Source organism: Megalobrama amblycephala, linkage group LG11 (assembly GCF_018812025.1).
Source record: "Megalobrama amblycephala isolate DHTTF-2021 linkage group LG11, ASM1881202v1, whole genome shotgun sequence".
NCBI lineage: Eukaryota > Metazoa > Chordata > Actinopteri > Cypriniformes > Xenocyprididae > Megalobrama > Megalobrama amblycephala.
The window spans coordinates 29,193,027-29,212,344 of NC_063054.1; the positions used below are offsets into that span (position 1 = coordinate 29,193,027).

At 37.8% G+C, this 19,318-nt stretch overlaps 1 protein-coding gene across 2 annotated transcripts in view; it reads right to left on the reverse strand.

The window, feature by feature from the left end:
• Positions 1-19,318, reverse strand: part of enah (ENAH actin regulator) — a 108,027-nt gene that overhangs the window by 85,098 nt on the left and 3,611 nt on the right. The window contains exon 1 of one of the 2 annotated variants that reach the window (XM_048207299.1): positions 18,638-18,971. The exons of the other annotated variant lie outside the window; for it this stretch is intronic. Within the exon in view, the coding sequence (XP_048063256.1) occupies positions 18,638-18,642 (5 nt within the window). The 5' untranslated portion in view covers positions 18,643-18,971. Of the gene's footprint in view, positions 1-18,637; positions 18,972-19,318 lie in introns of those variants that run through there. 2 annotated transcript variants of the gene reach the window in all.

Here is a 19,318-nt window from a genome sequence, read left to right on the forward strand (position 1 = left end):
CAAACCACTAACTGCAGCTGCTGATTGCTTTTAAAAGAAAAAGCAGCCCATAACTGCTGGTCTAGGTGCAGTTATCTCCGTAAGAATGGCATGTTGGCGAATCATTTGGCAAACGATCCAGTGAAGTTTTCTATTTACAAAATGTTTTTGCAGCGTTGAGCAATGTAGCCAATTACAAACACATCTATTGAATTTTGAACGCAATGGCCGATTAGAGGTGTATAAGTCAGCACTGAACAAAAACTCTGGCACTTTAAGCGGTGAGTGATTCTGAGTTTTGCATGCTCACAAATCCTTTCATTATAACAAAACATTATGTAAATAAAAGATTCATTGTTCAGAAAAACAGAACTTGAGATTACTTGAGATTTAGAGATTCAACTATTTTAATGGCTATTTTAATAGAGATTCAACTATTTTAATGGTGAGAGTACCCAAAGCCTTTGGTACACTTCAATATCCCACACTACTATTGCTATTTTGTATAAATTGTTTCTATTATTATTCTTGTCTTGGTGGAATTGAAGAGTTTTTGTGACTTATGTTTATGAAGTGCATTGTCATACCGCAAATGGGTTTTGATGTTGTTGTAGGCTGGACTACCTTGTGTTTTGGTATTGTATTAATATAAAACAACACCATTCTTCTATATGTTCTCTATATTCTGTTCTTTTGGGTTGATCTTAGAGGAAATACTTGTTCAGTTAACTCAGGACACAATATCAATGTAACACAGTAGCATATTGAGTGTTCTTGACCACAAAACTGATACATTGCATTGATTGCGTAGTCAATTCTTGAGGACTGAACATAAAAGATATTGTAGGAAAAATCTGACACAAAAAGATACTCAGGAATCCACACCGATATCTACAAGGTCATGATCATCTATTCTTCATCTTTGTAACATCATCCAGCATTAAAAAAAACCCACTATTCACTAAATATGAAATATTTGTACAACTGAATTTTGTAATGTATGCTAAATGTACTGGTAGTGTTGAGTTTATCTGGCTACACCAATTTAATATATACATACATACTGACACAAAAAATTAAATTAACCTAAATACCTAACCAACTAAGGCAAACTGACTAAAACTAACAACCTGACCAATAAACTAGCTGACTAATTACCAGATAACCAACCAACTACATACCTACTTATATCAATATTAAAAAAAGTTTGGTTAATAAAGTTAAGCAACTACAACTTAACACAAAAAAAGTGACAAAAACACTTGAGGAAAATGATTTTGAAAGTTTTAGTTACAACTAAAACTAAAGCAGAGCGGTCATCTCCCCAAAAATAAACTCTGAAGCAAACTGAAATAATGTTCTCATTAATACCCCTCCGAGTGCAGGGATGTTTAAGTCTTTCTCTCGCGATTTCACTGAGGTAATCAAGTCCACATGGAGGTGAGAGCGAGCCGCTCCGGTACCAAACATGGCAATCAGTGTGTGATGAGTCATGCTCCCCTTTAAGCTGCCTTAACCCCCTGCTCTCCATTTTTCACTCACGGAGAATAACTCTGGAGTCAGAGATCCTGATGTGTGCGGGTCTCCACATTCCACTCAAAGCTGGAACTTTAAGTGATCTGGATTGTTGAGCTCATCAGTGTGAGCTGAGGCTACTCCAAAGAGGACCCAAAAAAGAGAAAGAAATCACTGCATACTTTCCACCTCTTCAGGCTATCAGTCATGGGGGCACTGATGCTGAGCACAAAAGCAGCACAGTATACTTCAACCATACAGAAAAACAAAAACAAAAAAAACAACTCCATGATAGGTAGACTTGACTCAGTTATGTTTAAAGACAGTGTGAACCATGCCAGATTGCTGTGGTTAGCCAATCATAACAGAGATCATTTATACAAACACCACCATTTAAAAGTTTGGGGTTGACAAAATTGTTTTAATGTTTTTGGAAAAAAAAATGTCTCTTATGCTCACCAAAGCTGCATTTGTTTGATCAAAAATACAGTAAAAACAGTGTGAAATATTATTACAAATAAAAATAACAGTTTCTTAATATTTAAAAATATTAAGAAATATTAAAAAGTCTTAATATTTAAAAATTGTATTTACAAAGCTGAATCAGTTTCACATGATCCTTCGAAAATCATTCTAATATCTGATTTGGTGCTCAAGAAACATTTCTTATTATTGATGTTGAAAACAGTTCTGCTCAATATTTTTTTGTGGAAACTGTGATAATTTTTCTATGATAAATAACAAGTTAAAAAGAAAAGTTGAAACATTGAAAAGAACATCAGCAAATATTTGAAATAAAATAAATATTAACTTTGACCAAATTAATACCATCACTTTTGATCAATTTAATGCATTCTTGCTGAAAAAAAATCTACTTTAAAAAAAAGAAGACTCCAAACATTTGAAATGTAGTAGTGCACATACAAAATACTTTTAAAGATACAACAGCCTATTTAATTCTAATGGTTAGAGAGAGGGTGGGAAATGGTCATGTAAAACTAAACTCTGGTGCAAGAAACCTTGACTAACATCATAAATGATTTCAGAGGGAAAAATAAAATGCTCTAAAAGTGTAGAATATAAAACCTTTTAAAACCAGTTGACGTGTCCTAAGCACACTCAAGTGTCTCAAACAGAGGACAAACAAATACTCTCGTGTGCAACAAAGATCATACTAAGACAAGATAGAGTGTGATCCAAGGCACATTTGACAATAATGCTAACTGATCTGGCAGCAGTTGTCTTAATTAAATCCCAACTGGCTGCAGGATCTTAATTACGAAGCAGAAGCAAACCAGCCACGGCCATGTGACCCTGGCCTGGCCCTGCGCTAACACCCGCTGCACTCTCAAGGGACAGCTGCAAACTGCATTCACACAAGACCATACAGTCTCCCTTGGTTTAATGCTACGTTCATCATAACATCCATCTCTATTGCATTGGGATGAGAGTATATAAAATACAAAAAGTCAGCATGAAGACTTATCTTTGTTTACATTAAAGATGCAACTGATCCATTCATTCGCTGATGTTTATTTGCTGAATATTCAGTAATACGTGGAATTTGATCTTCATAAAAAGCATTATGAAGAGTACTTCACCTCAAATGTTTAGCTGTTATATCAAGTGTTCTTTGTAGAGTGTTTTAGAGAGAAAAAATAGTGTATCCAGTCATTCAACAACTCTATGGCTTTAACGGGCAAGCTGTAGTTAATCACGCTGTGCGCTGCACGGCTCTTAAAGTCAGCCCAGACTCTCAAGTCAGCCAAAGAGTCCGCTTGGGGGGTTTTCAGCAAGACTGCAGCCTGAGCATTTTCAAGCCATCTGAAAAGAAAAACTCCTCAGTGGAACACAACCATATTCACATTTGCCATTTTTTCCTCAGATCCTATGGAGTGTGTAATTGATTTAGATACTAATTGACTTTAAAATTACACCATCTCACTCCTTTATAGGCTTCTTAGAGGGATTTATACTTGCATATGTAGCTGGAAATAAAAATCAGACCCCTTCAAGACAGACACACTCATGTTAACTATACCTCATCCACGCTAGTAAGCACTCTAGTTCACTGGATCAAATAATAGACCAACAAACAAATTAATTTCCGCAAATCGGTTTAGAGAAGCTGTCCATTTTAACAAACAATTCAAAATTATTTGTTTGTTTCATGACTCAAAAACATTTATGGAAGCATCTCTGTGGTATTTTTCATATATTAAAATGTTTAAGTAAAAAACATGTAGGTGAATATGACATCATGTTTTAATGATGTCTTTAGTACCTTTCTGGACCTTGAAAGTGGTGATTATATTGCTCTCTATGGACGAGTCATATTCCTCTCGGATTTCATCAAAAATATCTTAATTTGTGTTCCAAAGATAAACAAAGGTCTAATGGGTGTTGATCGACATTAGGATGAGTAATAAATGACAGAATTTTCATTTTTGGGTGAACTAACCCTTTAAAAAAAAGAGACACATATGCCACATAATTCACAACATTCTAACACTGTAAGTGATCAGCACCATTCACACATCTGGATTACTCCATTTCATTGAGATTAAAGCATATTGGGAAATCTTTGAGCAAAATTGCTTTGATACTTGGCTCTTGATTAGCAGAACGTGTCGAGACCATGTGAGGAACCCTTTCAACGCCTTATTCCTCTTAAATCATAATTTTTCGATTAATTACAAGCTGCTTTGCGCTGGGTCTAACAATCTTCCTTCGCTCTGCTCCGAGCACCGTATTCCCTCGCGAACAGCGGAGAGAACATTGATCAAATGAGAAAAGGGAGAAAAGCAGAGAAATTCTTCACATATTCACTCTGTGGCTGGCCACGTGCCATGAAAACACTCCAGAGGCCCTTTCAGCACATGGCCGGTGGGAGGACGGGGGGTGAAGAAGAGAAGGGAAGGAAAAGTGGGAGGGCTGGTTAATATTCTGACAGCATAACACAGTCAGGCTGGATGCCGCAATGAAACTACACCAAATTCCTAATGTGCTCCCGCTGGCCAAACTGCACTGTCCTCTAGACAGCCCCAGAGGACCAGCAGCACACATATAGATGTTTGCTGGTAGTTGTAATGACCATCTTAATTGAACCAATGGTAATCGGATCAGAATACTGGCCACCTGACAAATTGCAACTAGCATGTACTGGTAAATACTCTGGATCATTCTATGCATCGGTCCATGAAACCCTGTTAGTCTTTACTAACCCTCTCTGGGAGGGCTGACAGGTGTGAGAACATTTTGCTGTTGATGGCCTAATGAAAGGGAAGGCCCTGTTGTCTGATGTTGACTGAGGCTCACCTGTTTCTCCCACTGGTGCAAGTGTGTTTGGGATTTACACAAGGACAGACAGAAAAAAAGACAACTGTATGTTCAGCTGTTTTAAAACCTTCAATGCTTGTATGTCAGTGTTGGTAACACAGAGATAGCATATTGAGGCACTTTTCTCTTTTCTGCCCTCTAGCAAATGGCTCAGGACAATTCGAACATAAGATTCAGGAATAGTTTCTACCCCAATGCCATAAGACTGTTCAACACACACTAATATTTAACCAACACTAATGTTTAACACTTATGTTAGTGTTAGGTAAGAATACTGATCATAATGTCAAAAAAGTCACTTTGTCACTTTGTCTTATGTCACTCATCGTCTTATTTATTCCAGGTTCTACGTCAGAACGCCAACTCACTATTGGCCAGCTCCTGCGTCAGCATCACACGCTTGCGTTGTGCCGCTCACGTGAACAGCGTTAGCCATTACTGAGCCGGCGTTCAGACGTAGAACCTGGAAGCACTGAACATAATCAGCGTAGAGGAATGACACAGAAGAGAAGATATTGTAGAATAAAGTTATTTTTATTTTGTTTTTGCACACAAAAAGCATTCTCGTCGCTTCATAACATTAAGGTTGAACCACTGCAATCACGTGGACTATTCTTAAATAGATCTTAAAACATCTAAAAAGGTCTTACGGATTTGGAACATCATGAGGGCTAGTAATTAATGACAGAAATTTCATTTTTGGGTGAACTAACCCTTTAAAGCTGCAGTCCGCAACTTTTTTTGGTTAAAAATTATCCAGAATCAATTTCTGAGCAAGTACATATCCAGCCAGTGTTCAAAACTATCTCCTTATCTTAGCTTGATTCACAACAGTAAGCTTGTAATAATGTTTTATAATAAAAGCGACCTGGTGGATTTCCGCGGGAAATTCGAGCATGCAGCAGTTCGTCTTTGCGTCATTAAGTCACGTCTGTAAACAGAAAGGAAGGAGTCCAGGCTAGTCGGCTTTATCATGTGAGGATGCTGCTTGTAGCGGATCATTTATAGCCTTTTCTCACAGCAGCTGAAATAACCATACTTTCAAGACGTAGAATCTGTGATTCTGAAGTACAGTATCCACACCGGTGTAGCGATTGACAGCAAACATTAGATTCATCTGCTGAGGAGTCGTGCCAATGCACAACGCAAGTAACGATAACAATTCCGCATATGACTGCAATTGCAGGTTTCAAACAGAGATGGCGACAAAGAGGAAAAATGCTGGACTGCAGCTTTAAGCTGACAACTTTCATGAGATTCACCTAATTTATGAAACATCATGTGAGCTGGGCTTCCTCTGAAAGGTCAAAGAGAAAAACGTGCACCTTGAAGGGGTGGAGTTTATGTGAACATGCCCCTTTTATTAGGAGATAAGGCAGGTGCAGAATATGGCCCACTAACCTCAGCACACACCCAAAACCAGGAACAATAAGGAAAGAGGTCAGAAATCCCAGTACCAGCAGTAACGTAACATAACTCTCAGACTAGGAAAACAGCAAGAAGAAAAACACTAATAAAGATGGCGTCTACAGGACAGCTGCTCTTTACACTTTCGGACAGATGGGTCAACATAAAGACCACCTGTTCAGTACATACACCCTGAGAGACCCCAAACTACAGACCAAAAGGGGCAAAATGGTTTAGAAATGGGTGAAGATTGTGAAATTCTGTATAAGAAATAAGCTCATGAAGAGAAGCAAATTGCCCTGCATGGATGGAAGAATGGTTTTATTGAACCCCAAAGAGAATGTGATTGGGGAAAAACATGGTGCAGAGAAGTACTCTTTACTCTGCCTGTGCAGAAAGGACACAAATGCTACACCACCAACCCTAAAAGCCTTGCATTTCTCAGTCACAACATCTGTTGTAATAAGTGTCTTTAAGCTCTATATGCTTGTTTCTGCCCACTGGTCAGCCTCAGGACAACGTGTGTGTGTGTGTATTCATATAGAGCATTAAATAGCGCATTAAATCACGATCGTTAGAAATTCTTCACACTTACCGTCAAAGACCAATACTAAATATACTCTTCAGAAAGAAAGAGCAAAAGTTACTGGTTGTTCTATTCATTCATGTTGCAACTTAGAAAATCCAAGAACTATACTCATTTAGCTGATGTACTAAAAGTAGCTATTCAACAAAAAATAACCAGCATGCACAAAAGGGAGGACTAATGGGAGGAAAGGACATGAAACTAGTAAACAAGGGCACAATTGTAGAAGAAAAAAATATTTTTTGGGGAGAATTTGCTGTAGACAGGATGAACAATGCATTAAAAAATCTTACTCAATTGTTATTTTCCAGTAAAAATCCTTAAAATAAGAAATTTACTTGAAGCAAAAATAATCTAAGAAGTTAAAACTAAACTTATCAGTCAATATATCTTGAAAAGCATTTCTTACACAACTTTTCTTACACAACTGGCAAATTGTTTTTCTTGTTGTTTACCTCACTACATTTATATATCACTATATTTATGCTTCAAAAAAAAAAATAATAATAATTCAATATATTCTCAAACAAGATTCAATATCTTGACAATTCTACTTCAAGTAAATTTCTCTAATTTTAAGGATTTTTAGATATTTTAACAGAGCTGACAAGAGAGTCATGGTTCAAAATGCTTTCATTGAACTGATGGCAGCTTCAATGGAACCAACACTTCTTACACACACACACACACACACACACACACAAACACACACACACACCCTTGCAACAGCTGTGATTAAAGGTATCATCAACCAGTTCGACTGAAAAGTGCTGAAATGGACAATCTCAAATTACAATACTGGAGCACAGCAAAAACAAGTAATTCCTAAGATTAACATCATGGAAAGAGAGATAGTCACACCATAAAATCTTAAAAGGTCAAATCCTCTAGTCAACCCTTTAACAATTTCACAGTAATATGATACACAGTGAGACACACCAGTAATAAAGATATTCATTCCAAAAATAATTTATCTCACAAAAACAGCTCACAATCTCATGGCACATCAGCCATCTCAGAAAACAGAAAACTTTGCTTCTGGCAAAGGATGGACCTGAGAAATGATGAAGATAACACATTAATTGTGTGTCTTGATGTTGCTTTTGAAATTCACAGCAAACAACACAGCAACAACTCTGCAAAATCAATTCTCTAAAATGAGACAATGACTTGGTTGTGTTGTTGAACTTGTAGTATTGAGAAGTTTCAATCATTGCTTACAGTGAGATGCTGTGAGCCCTGAACTCATTGACAAAATACAGTATTGTTCTTTTTAGCTCCATTTTATGTTTATTCTTGACCCCTCAACACCACAAGTGTTGCTGGTATTGTCTATATTCCATGCACCTTGTTGGATGAAGTTGCACCAGATTAATATTACACTTACAGCAGGCAGTGCCATTATGAGTCTGATTAAGACATTTGCAATGCTGTTTTTTTGTCGACGTTTTTTTTTCAGGGATGTTCTCTTGGCTTGTGTGCTGTGAATGGCACAGCTTGAGGTGGGCAGAAGGCAGACGGGCTGCTGGGTTCAATCGTGCAGCTGGATTAGGGCTGTGCTCACAGATCTTTCAGAAGCACATGGGATGACACAGAGCTGCTGCATGGCGTACAGGCTGAAAGATCACGTGATGCTTCTTAGCGGTGGCATATTTAATAGGGAATGCAGATGTATCCTTTACATTCAATCCGATATTGATAAAAGGACACAAAGAGGGATTAAATAAAGACTTACAAGAGACAAGCTCACAATAATGAAACATTCAAATATGAGAATGAAAACAAGTATTAGTATTATCAAGTACAAGTATTATCATGAGAAAAAAAGCAAGTATTAGAGCTGACTATCCATAAAGAAAGAGGGGGAAATATCAGAGAAATAAACTCATGTGCTTGTTCAAGTAGGCCATTTTTGCCAAATGCCAAAGCGGAATATAACAGTATCTCAATCTCCAATAATTCGATTTGAGCTTTCAAGTCCCTTTTTGATAAACAGTCTTTAGAATCCAAAAGTTCTGTTTGATGGTCGGGACTGTTTTGTTAATCGGCTACAAAAGCCAGAGAAGGTTTTACGGCCAGTGTCCAACAATCCAGTTTCAGGGTCGAGCTCTATTGTTGAACACACAAAAGGGAGATGTTTTATTCACAATAGCAGGGCACTATATTATGTAGGGCATCAGGGGCTTGGCGACAAGGAATGCGGACCGATTGTCTCTCAACCTTCAAAGCTTCTATCGATTGTGCAGCTTTAGATGCTTTTGGTTTATATTAATAGTCATCAGGGCATCAACAAATTCCACTTTCATTCAATGCCACCAAAGCATCCTAGTTGGGTACTGCGTGATAACTAGATTAACATTTTATAAAGGAAATGTGGTAGTAACAAAACGCACAAAACAATCGGTCTAGCAACATGACAAACACTGCAACAATATTACAATAATTTTAACTTCTTAATTCCTCCCAGGTCATTTTTACTACAGCTAGTAATTGAGATGCAAGATGGCACCAGTTGGATTTTTTATGAAACGAGAGACTGATGTAAGGCCTGAAAGTAACGTCGGTTTTAGTCACTCAGGCAGATATATGCCGTTGTCATGGACGACAGGGAGTACTAGGAAACATCCGACTGTTAAATGCTGCAACTGTCCAATCGGAATCAAATACTCTAGAAAGGTGTAAAAAGTGCTGATTTTGATTACTGAAGGATTTTGAAGACCTTGCCATAAGCAAGGATTGCATTTGCTGATAAAGAAAAATCCTTATCCAAGTCTTCTTTGAGATAGCTGTACAACTGTGCAAACTCATCAGATTTCTGTGTTGTGATAACATTCACAGCTGTTTCAACACTCTACACATTAGAGTAATTATCCGTATCCTCCTCCGCAGCGTCGAAATGCAAGCACCACGCGCTGCCCCTTAAGCTTCTTACAAACTCAAACTTCACATAGAAAAAGTGTCCTTTTATAGTGACAGCAGCCTAAAGGGGGAGTGCCTGCCGAACAGTGGTTCCAGCTCAGAAACCATCAGCTTCACCAACACAGAGGGACGGTGGTAGAAAGGATGCCGTTAGGTGACAGTAACGAATCCGTTGCTTGCTGTTGTGCTGTGTAGCAAGCCATCTTAAAAACAAGATGAGGGATGCTGGCCAGATTTCTAAACCGAACGCACCCACACACACACACAAAACATCTCATCTTAAATTCAGATGCTGTATCTGTTTAAAGTGAAATGGCCTTAATTCTGGTGCAGAGATTCTGAACAGAATGCAGATATTGGGGATTCTTGTTGATTGGCTTCACTTAGAGGAGAATCAGTTGGACATCTTGTGGAAAAATCTAAGCACAGTTTGTGTGGTTGTAGATAGGGATGCAGCCAGAAGCATGATGAACACCACCAGCTCTCCAGTCATGCAGGCATCCAAAACGAAAGGGCTGGTTCCTCGAGGGGCTCAGTTGAGTGCCAAAAGTCTGTGTAAGAAGCTGGTTCTGGTACTTCAAGTCTGGCCAGGCTTTTCTAGAGTAGAGTTAAGTGAAGGTGAGAACTTCATGATATTAATAAGCCGTTTTTCCACCGTCAGGCTGAAAGGTTCTAAGAAGGGCAAGGAACAGTTCCGGTTAGGTTTCCACTTGAGCCTGGTACAGCGCGGCATGATTACAAACCGTTCTCAGCCTGGAATTCTCAGCATGGTTGGCTAACCGTGCTGAAACGTGCTGGTAGAACGCATGTAGTGATGTCGCCACTCAGGATTGGTCACTTGTCTGTTGCCTGGCTACCAGTTTCTCTCTAGCTGGCCAAGTGCACTGTTTGAGTGACGTAAACACAAATTAATAATAAAATTAAAAGAAATATCTGATCATCCTCCATAACGCAGTCACTATTTACATCTCATATCGTCTGTAATGCATTTGTATGACATTCCAAAGAGCTCCGTTATCAGTGGTAAATGAAACCACATTCATATCGGCATGGCCGGTTTGGCATGGCATGGTCAAGCATCGAGAACGGTTTGGCCCAAAGGTGGAAAAGCAGCTAATCATTTAGAGTTGGGTTGCTTTTTTAGCTCTATTTTTCACACATCATTTCATTGCCTGAAGTCAAAAAGCTAAATAGTCCCAGCATAATTTTTCCACCCAGAGCTGTTGATAAATGACTGCTGATTGACTGCAATTTAACCAACAAGAGGTGGAAAACTGTAGCATTGTTCCTTTCATAGGAAGTACAGATGAGCCTCAAGGCAACAATGCATACTGCATTATGTTTGATCACGAATAAGCAAAATTAACCAACTAGTTACACCTCCCCAGCACTTTCCTGCAATTTTCTTGTTAATCAATCCAACAGACTTGGCACTTAAAAAACAGATCACAGCCAGCTAATCCCATATTCCCATACTCTTGAGACATGAGCACTGGTCATGTGACAATTCCCATAAGTTGTTTTCCAAAGTGGGATTTTATTTAGAAAACTTTATTTAGAAATTATGACGTCAATTGAAATAAAACGTACAAAAGCAATGCACTAAAAATGAGACTCACTTTAAATTTAATTCCTCTAATGCTATAACTCATAACATTAAGTTCCTCCAAAAAAAGAAAGGGAAAATGGTGCATGGAACAAAGGGAGGGAACAATTTGCTGTTGATGCAGGATATGCAGTTGTTTAGATTGGAAAATCGTGCAATAGTTACACAACGCATTCACTTCGGGACAGAAAGACGTCTCATTTAGTACAAAGATGGATCACTCAATATGAGCCTTTCGCAGATCCATAAATTAGCATATTTGGACTGAGGTTAGAATATCACTCTCAATCACTTGATGACATTCATTGATCGAGAAGAAGGCATTTAAGGAACTAGAATAAACAACAAAACATAAGTTTCATAGTCAGTGTTTCATAGTACACAAGGGTACTTGTGTACTATGCTATGGACAAAAAAAAAAAAAAAAACATTTTTCCAGTGAAAAGGAAAAGCTAAATGGTCACCGCTTACACAGTGCTCACAGTAAGCACCTGTTCAGAGTCTATAGAATGGATAAAGGAAACAAAATAAAGAAACCCAAGTAAACCCATATGGCAGATAGATGGTTCCTGCTACCTCTCAACACTTAAGAGACCCACATGTTGTAGAGTCAGCAAGGTGCTAAGAGGAACTTAGGCTGGTTACGTGCCACATGCAGAAGCAGCTCACATTTATTTTGGTGTCCACATTAATAGGTTAGAGAGTTCACATTGCCCACACAAGCAAGTTTTTATAGCTGCAAACAGAGTTTTGGTTTCGGTGCTGAGCTCATTTTTACTATGCTTCGTGGTCTGAACTTAGCAGAAACACACAGATAAACCTTGTTTTTCAACACGGAAATAAGCTATATTTTGTGAATGTGCGAGACTTCTGATTCATTAGCGGCTATAGGAAATAAAAAAAGTGCAAAAATATTTGTACTTCAAACCAATTTTTTTTTTATAATCATGACAATACATTAAAATAATATGGTAAGAAATACCAGTTTGGGATAGACTTAGGGGGCCGGGGCCACTGGGCTTGAGTTCATGTTTGAGTCCTACCTACACTCTAAAAAATGCTGGGTTAAAAACAACCCAAGTTGGGTTGAAAATGGACAAACCCAGCGATTGGGTTGTTTTAACCCAGCGGTTGGGTTAAATGTTTGCCCAACCTGCTGGGTAGTTTTATTTAAACCAACTATTGTTTAAAAATTGCTATATGGCTAGCTTAAAATGAACCCAAAATAGTTGGGAAATTAAAAACCAGATGCAATTAGAGGCAACAATAATAGACAAAAGGTGAAAGTTTATTAATAAGCTTTAATAGTTTATTAATATAAATTTAGATGTACATTTTTACATTTATTAGGGCTGTAACGATATGCAATATGAAACCGAAATCGCGATACGCAGGTCCACGAACCTGTATCGCGATGTGAGAAGGCAGAATCGCGACACACCCCTTCCAACTCCCAGAGTTATCCTTCCTGTCCAGATCCAATGCTACCACATTTTTAAACTACTATAAGTATTAGGGGTGTAACGATTTATCGTAGATGGTGTGTCTCAATCAGCTCTCTAGTTCAGTAAGTGTTTCGGGCACACATTGAATCTTGCAAGCAGGTTTAAACGTTTCTCTTTGGATAAAAGCGTCTGCCAAATGAATAAATGTAAATGTAAATGTAAATGTTCTCATGTCAGTCTCTTGCATGGTCGCGTGAGAAAAGTCGTGGCTTTCTTTCACCGCAGTGCACAGCAACAGCTGTGCTCACAGAAAAGCAAAAGACGCTTGCGATGCTTTGCTTTAAGAAGTTCTGTGGGGCCGTTCACATATTTCGTCTTTTCCGCGTGCAAGTCAGTTATTATTTTCAAATGTAGCCTAGCGGCAGGCGCGCTCATAATGGGATCGACGTGCATGCAATTCTCAACTTCTCAGAATGCCGCAAGCGCACCGCAGGTCGTGTGACAAGAATCAACCGATCAGCTATGGCCTTTCCGTAACAAAACATCAAAAGCTCAGCCGAACAGCTGATCATAGCTGTACATGGTGGTTTTTATATCTTATCTCCATCAATATATCTCGTAGTAAAACTAATGCAAGGGCTAGAAATCATTTATCCTTTGCAGAAACATCCTGATCCTCTTGGAGAGCTCAGTTCATGGTTGCATAGCAACGACCGACGCCACCGGAGCACAAGCGATTTGGAAAGAAGGAGAAGCGGTGCGGCCGCGCCTTCCACGCGTTTTTAGACGCGATATGTGAACGGCCCCTATTCATAATTCTAAGTTCATGTTAAATTTAACATTTTTTTCAGTGACAGACAGCCCTATTCAACTGTTAATTTGAATACATCAGGTTTTTATTAAAATTTTATATTTATTTATTTTATTGAAATGTGATCTTGTATGTACAAGGAAAATTATTGAAATTTGTTAATGTTTTTTTAATAAATCTTGTTTGAATTTCAGTTTCATTTTGTTCAAAATATCGTGATACGTATCGTATCGTGAACTCCGTATCGAGATACGTACCGTATCGTGACCTGAGCGTATCGTTACACCCCTAACATTTATGCATTTGGCAGACGTTTTTATCCAAAGCGACTTACATTGCATTATACTATACATTTGTATCTGAGTATGTGCAATCCCTGGGATCGAACTGAAATTTTAAAAAAAAAATAATGATGCTTTGAGCACTGTTGAGCGTATTTGTAATGCCTCTGGATTGGCCTTTTTGTTCACACGCTCATCAGATATGTCTGTGATTGGCTACAATGATCAACGCACGGGAGCATTTGAAAGCACACGGAAGTGTTTGAATTAAAAGTGTTTTAAAAGCGGGAACATTTGAAAGCAGGTGTCTATTAGCGGACCGGTCCGCTGATAGACACCTGCTTTCAAACGCTCCAGTGTGTATCTGTGTAAGTGCTCGGTGAAGAGCATCATTGATGTCTATTTACAACATGTTTTTGAAGCGTTGATCATTGTAGCCAATCACAGACACATTTGATGAGCACGTGAACACAATTGCCAATCAGAGGTGTTTTTGAATCCGCTCAACAGCGCTCAAAGCATCATATTTTTAAAATTTTAGTACCGACTTGGTATCACAGTCAGTACTTTTGAAAACACAAGCTCAGACATGGCATGAATGGATTTACACAGCAATTATAATTTCATAAATTATGATAAGAGATTAATGTTTTAAATTAAAAATGTTATATGTAGAAATATTAAATAACTGAAAAAATGAAATTGGTTACTTTTTAAATATGAAACTAAAACCACCACTAAGTGGCAGCAATTCACTGTCTTAAAGAGTGAGCTGAATCCTTAATTTAACTGATTCGTTCAAAAAAATGATAATTCATTTAACTTAGCAAACGACTGTATACATGAATGTGCAGCCTAACATGAACTATTTGTTCAAATGCGCTGATTCTTTGATGAACAAAACACTGTATTGCTCGGAGATGCAGAAGTTCTGCTTGTTCTATTTTCATTGACGGAGCAAAAACAGAAAGTATTGCGTCTATAAAAGTTACTCCATAACTTGTTTATTGAACTGTTGTATAAAATGAATATGACATTTGAGATTGTGATGTTAGGTAAAACAGCACTCTTAATTTGTGATAACTCCTATTTCATAGGCGTCTATGTGAAATAATGATAGATACCAGTTTACGGCCTTGATTATGGCCTTGAAGCTGGCAGTCGGAGGCTATTAGCTGGGGCTGGCCCGTTTATAGCCCTGGCTCGCACTGGCCCGACAGTGGAAAAGAGGCTAACAATTTCTGACCGGCATATAACTGAACAAATCAAACGAACGTAAATAGGTAAAGGCGGGGGTTTCTGTGAAACAGACCTTGGAAGGAAAAGGTGATGTGCCACAAACAGGTTCTTATGCAAATGTAACAGGAACTGTAGTGTATCTGTAGATTACTATCAAACCTATTCATGACAAGCCTATTTTAAACACTCTGGAAAGCTTATTGGCTTATAAAGTGTCTGGGGCATAGGGGAGAAGACTTGGGCATAAGAGGTAATCAGAATCACTCAACTTGATGCTTGCCACCGAATATTTTCATTGAAAATTCAACCTGCAGAGAGCTGTGATGGCAGGTGTGATTATCATCATCATCCCTAGCAAAAATAAATGAACTCCAAAGTGACTGAATTTATAAGACCAGCAATGGTGAAGGATTTGTGAAGACCACTCAAATGCAGTCACACATGGAGAGATTTGTTCGTAAGGGACCTACAAAGCCATGACAGACTGTTAGATTTCACAATCACATGCAGATCTGGAGCTAACAGACAGTGTTTTGCTCTAAACTCAAGGAAAGGAGTCACTTTTTATTCTCTATATTGTCTAGTTTATTTTTTATGTCTGATAGCAGCAGACTACCAAACAGATGTCTATGATGAAGAGGGAGCTAGGCTGGATCTAAAGTCTCGTTTCTAAAATGCCGGTCAAGCTAAGAATGATCCTACACCACCTAATTCAATGCTCATCTGCCTGCACAAAAATAAGCCAAAGTTTCAAGGTGACTGCAAGTGAAAAGTCATGCTTCAATGTCTCACTAACTAGCAACAATGAGTGTTAGGGGAAAATTATAGTGTCGTCGATCATCTATTAATGATGCCTGCAAATGTTGGCTGCAAATACATGAATAGCCTTGGAAAAGACTGATGCATGAATATGTTCAATTTTTGTGATAATCAAAGAGAAAACTGAATTCATCAACAGTTCACATCAATCAATGTAACATTACAGAAAAGTTATATAATGCAGTACATTCTTTGTATTGTTGGAATTGCAGTGTACAACACTGCATGTAACAAAACTTAGTCCACTAGCCTACAAGTACAGCAAAATGATGTCAGCTAAAAATATTCAGAAACTGCTTTGGTACATTCTAAGCACAGATATTAAATGACGTTATGAACTTGCTATAAACAAAGTACAAATCAGTGGTAATCCACTATGATTAAATGCATTCTTGATTGCTTTTGCTTTATCTAAATTCCTCTAGAAACAACGTAGAGGTAAGCGAGGAGTGCAACAGGATGAGTCTGAGCCACTGACGTCAAAGATAAAGAACTTTCACAGAGAGCTCTGTATCTAAATGAGAGATGAAATGGAAAATATAATAGGCGACAGGGTGTAATAGAGAGAAGGGGGTGGGGGCAGATGAGGTAGACACAGTATCTCTACCAAAGAGAGTAATTACATAAGGAGAAAAGGAAAAGTTTAAATGGCTCCTTCAATACAATTGCGCTCAGATATTATTCTGTTCTGATTAGGTGTGAATATTCTGAGGGGACTTGAGTCTTTTCTAATGGCAGAAAGATACAACGAGAGCATACTGATTAGTTCATACAGACACTTTTCTCTCTACAAAACTCAGAAAGCCTTGATTAGGCCTAAAGATCAGAGCAGCCGGATTTGAATTTGCTTAAACAGTCTTAAAAGACACAAAAGTGCTCAAGAAAAAAGTTCAGTTAAAATGCACTAATGGGAAAAAAAAGACACATAACTTATTCAAGTTCATTCAGTTATGCTGTCTGTAACTTGAAAGGCACTTTCATGATCTATGAACCAGACAGCAGTGTTACTGACCTGGCCTTCCTGGAACTTTGGAAATCCTGAAACTAGCCTTTCAGGGGGGTTGATTAAATTTAGTCACTAACCTAAAGTATACACTACCAGTCACAGGTTGACACACTACTCAATCTTCACAGCTGTTTTTTTTCTACATTTAAGAAAAAAAAAGTGAAATTAGCTAACAGACGAATTATGCTTTTTACAGTATATTGAAGGAGCTATGCATGCTGGACACTGGATACTTTTCATTCACTAACTAGGCCATAATTTATCAAAACTAAATAACTAAATAAATACATTTATAAATGTAATTTGTAAAGAAGTTCATGCACAGGCACATTTTAAGATCATGAGAAAAATAAATGCAGTCAAGTGTATTCAAACTTTTGTCATAAATTAATGAATCTGATTCACAAAAAGGTTGTTAATACAATCAGGTTCCTTCCCCATACACACAATAATCCTAAAAGTCGCGTCACACAGTTAAAAGCTTGACACTTCCCAACACATGCTCGTGATGAGTAAGAGGGAGCAGTCTGGGTCTAAAAATCACACAAACCACACCTGTTATGGCTAACAAACATGAACATTCGCCTCCGCTCAATCACCCTCCTGAGCGAGAGACAATCCTGTTTTTGACACAAGAGGCAACCCACGTACATCTGAAGTGCTTTACTATGCAACACCATGGTTCGTGGGAAGACAGGCCAAATAATACAGAAGAGATTAATCTAAACCTAAGGGGAAGGTTATGTCATATCATCCAAACTCTGCTTTAAGGGCAGCTCGTTTCTGCTGAAGGCTGCCAACAGCTGGCTCTTTCTTCATATGTCTTCAGTGGGAGTGTGGGAGGAATACTTAGTTATTCTGATAATCAAAGCAAGGCTTGAAAATTTTAACACATGCTCTCACTAGATCACCAGCCACTGGGAACATGCCTACATCACAATGTAATGTAATGGATCCCATCCTCAGGCAATCAGTTATTAGCAAACAGTGTATGACTAGTGTATGTACATTTAAAAAAAAAAAAAAAAAAGAAGAAGAAGAAGAAGAAGAAGAAGAAGAAGAAGAAGAAGAAGAAGAAGAAGAAGAAGAAGAAGAAGAAAGACAAACGTCACTGAATTAAAAAAATAGCAATATTTCAATCTAATAATAAAGGCAGGGAAATTACTGATTAGAACTGGCATCATCCCCTAAAATGAACCCAATGTGTTAAAACATTGTTATGCTCATTTTCTTCATAAGATGAACAGAAGTGTCAAAGTTGTCACATAAGCTCAACTATGCTTATATGATGCATCCTAAACAGACAAGATCTCTCGAGTTCAGTGCCATGCTGCATTGCAACAACTGCATATTTACATGATACTTCATATGCAAATTGGCCTATACATATGTGCGTCTATTCCTCACACCCCATATGAAGTATGCATGCAGCAGAGTTCAAACGGATTTAACTAATTTATCAATTTAGCTGTAATAATTTGAATGATTAATTTAACAATACTATAAATTAATTGCAGTACAAATACTAGGACAATATATATATCATAAACAGCATTTAAAATCAACTGTTTGTTTATGAATTATTTATAAGCAGTGCGCAAATAGCCACGCACAAAATTTTCCCCAAACAAGAGCAGCGCATATATAAATGCCTTTGGGTTGAGATTCAACTAGATTTTACTTACCTCATGGTGATTTCCGCGCTATTTATTCGGTGTTATATAATTTCAGAGAGTTTACAAAGTTCGCACTTGATCACAAAAGATATGAATGAAACGCCGCAGGACCAGAAAGAGTTTGTATCCCGAAAAGTAAAAAATAAAAATGAAAGTAAATAAAAAAAATAACTGGATCTACATGATCTACCGCATTGCAGCTGTATGTGGATGCTGCAGCACAAAAAAAAAATGTAAGTGAGAATGTAATTTTCTGTTTGGTCTTGCAAGCGCCTGATCATCTAATAGCGGCAACGTGCCGCTGGGATCCCCTTCTACAGCCACAGCACAGACGCATAGCTTTACTGGGCTACGTCACCACGCAAGGGACGCACAGGTCACGCCCCCATGTGATAGTTTGGCAGGGATTTAGACAGATAAATATTATATATATATATATATATATATATATATATATATATATATATATATATATATATATATATTATTGTAATACACTATTGTATTACAATACATTATATTATTGTATTATAAATGCACAAACGTCGATTTTTTTTCGGCAGAAAATGTAATTAAAGATTATATTTTGTAGTGCATTTTGATCATATTCATTCAAGCCTTCAGCATATTAAGATGCTTGACAAGTGTATGTCATCTGACTATGACAGTGTGCTGTCAGCTGTTCATAAA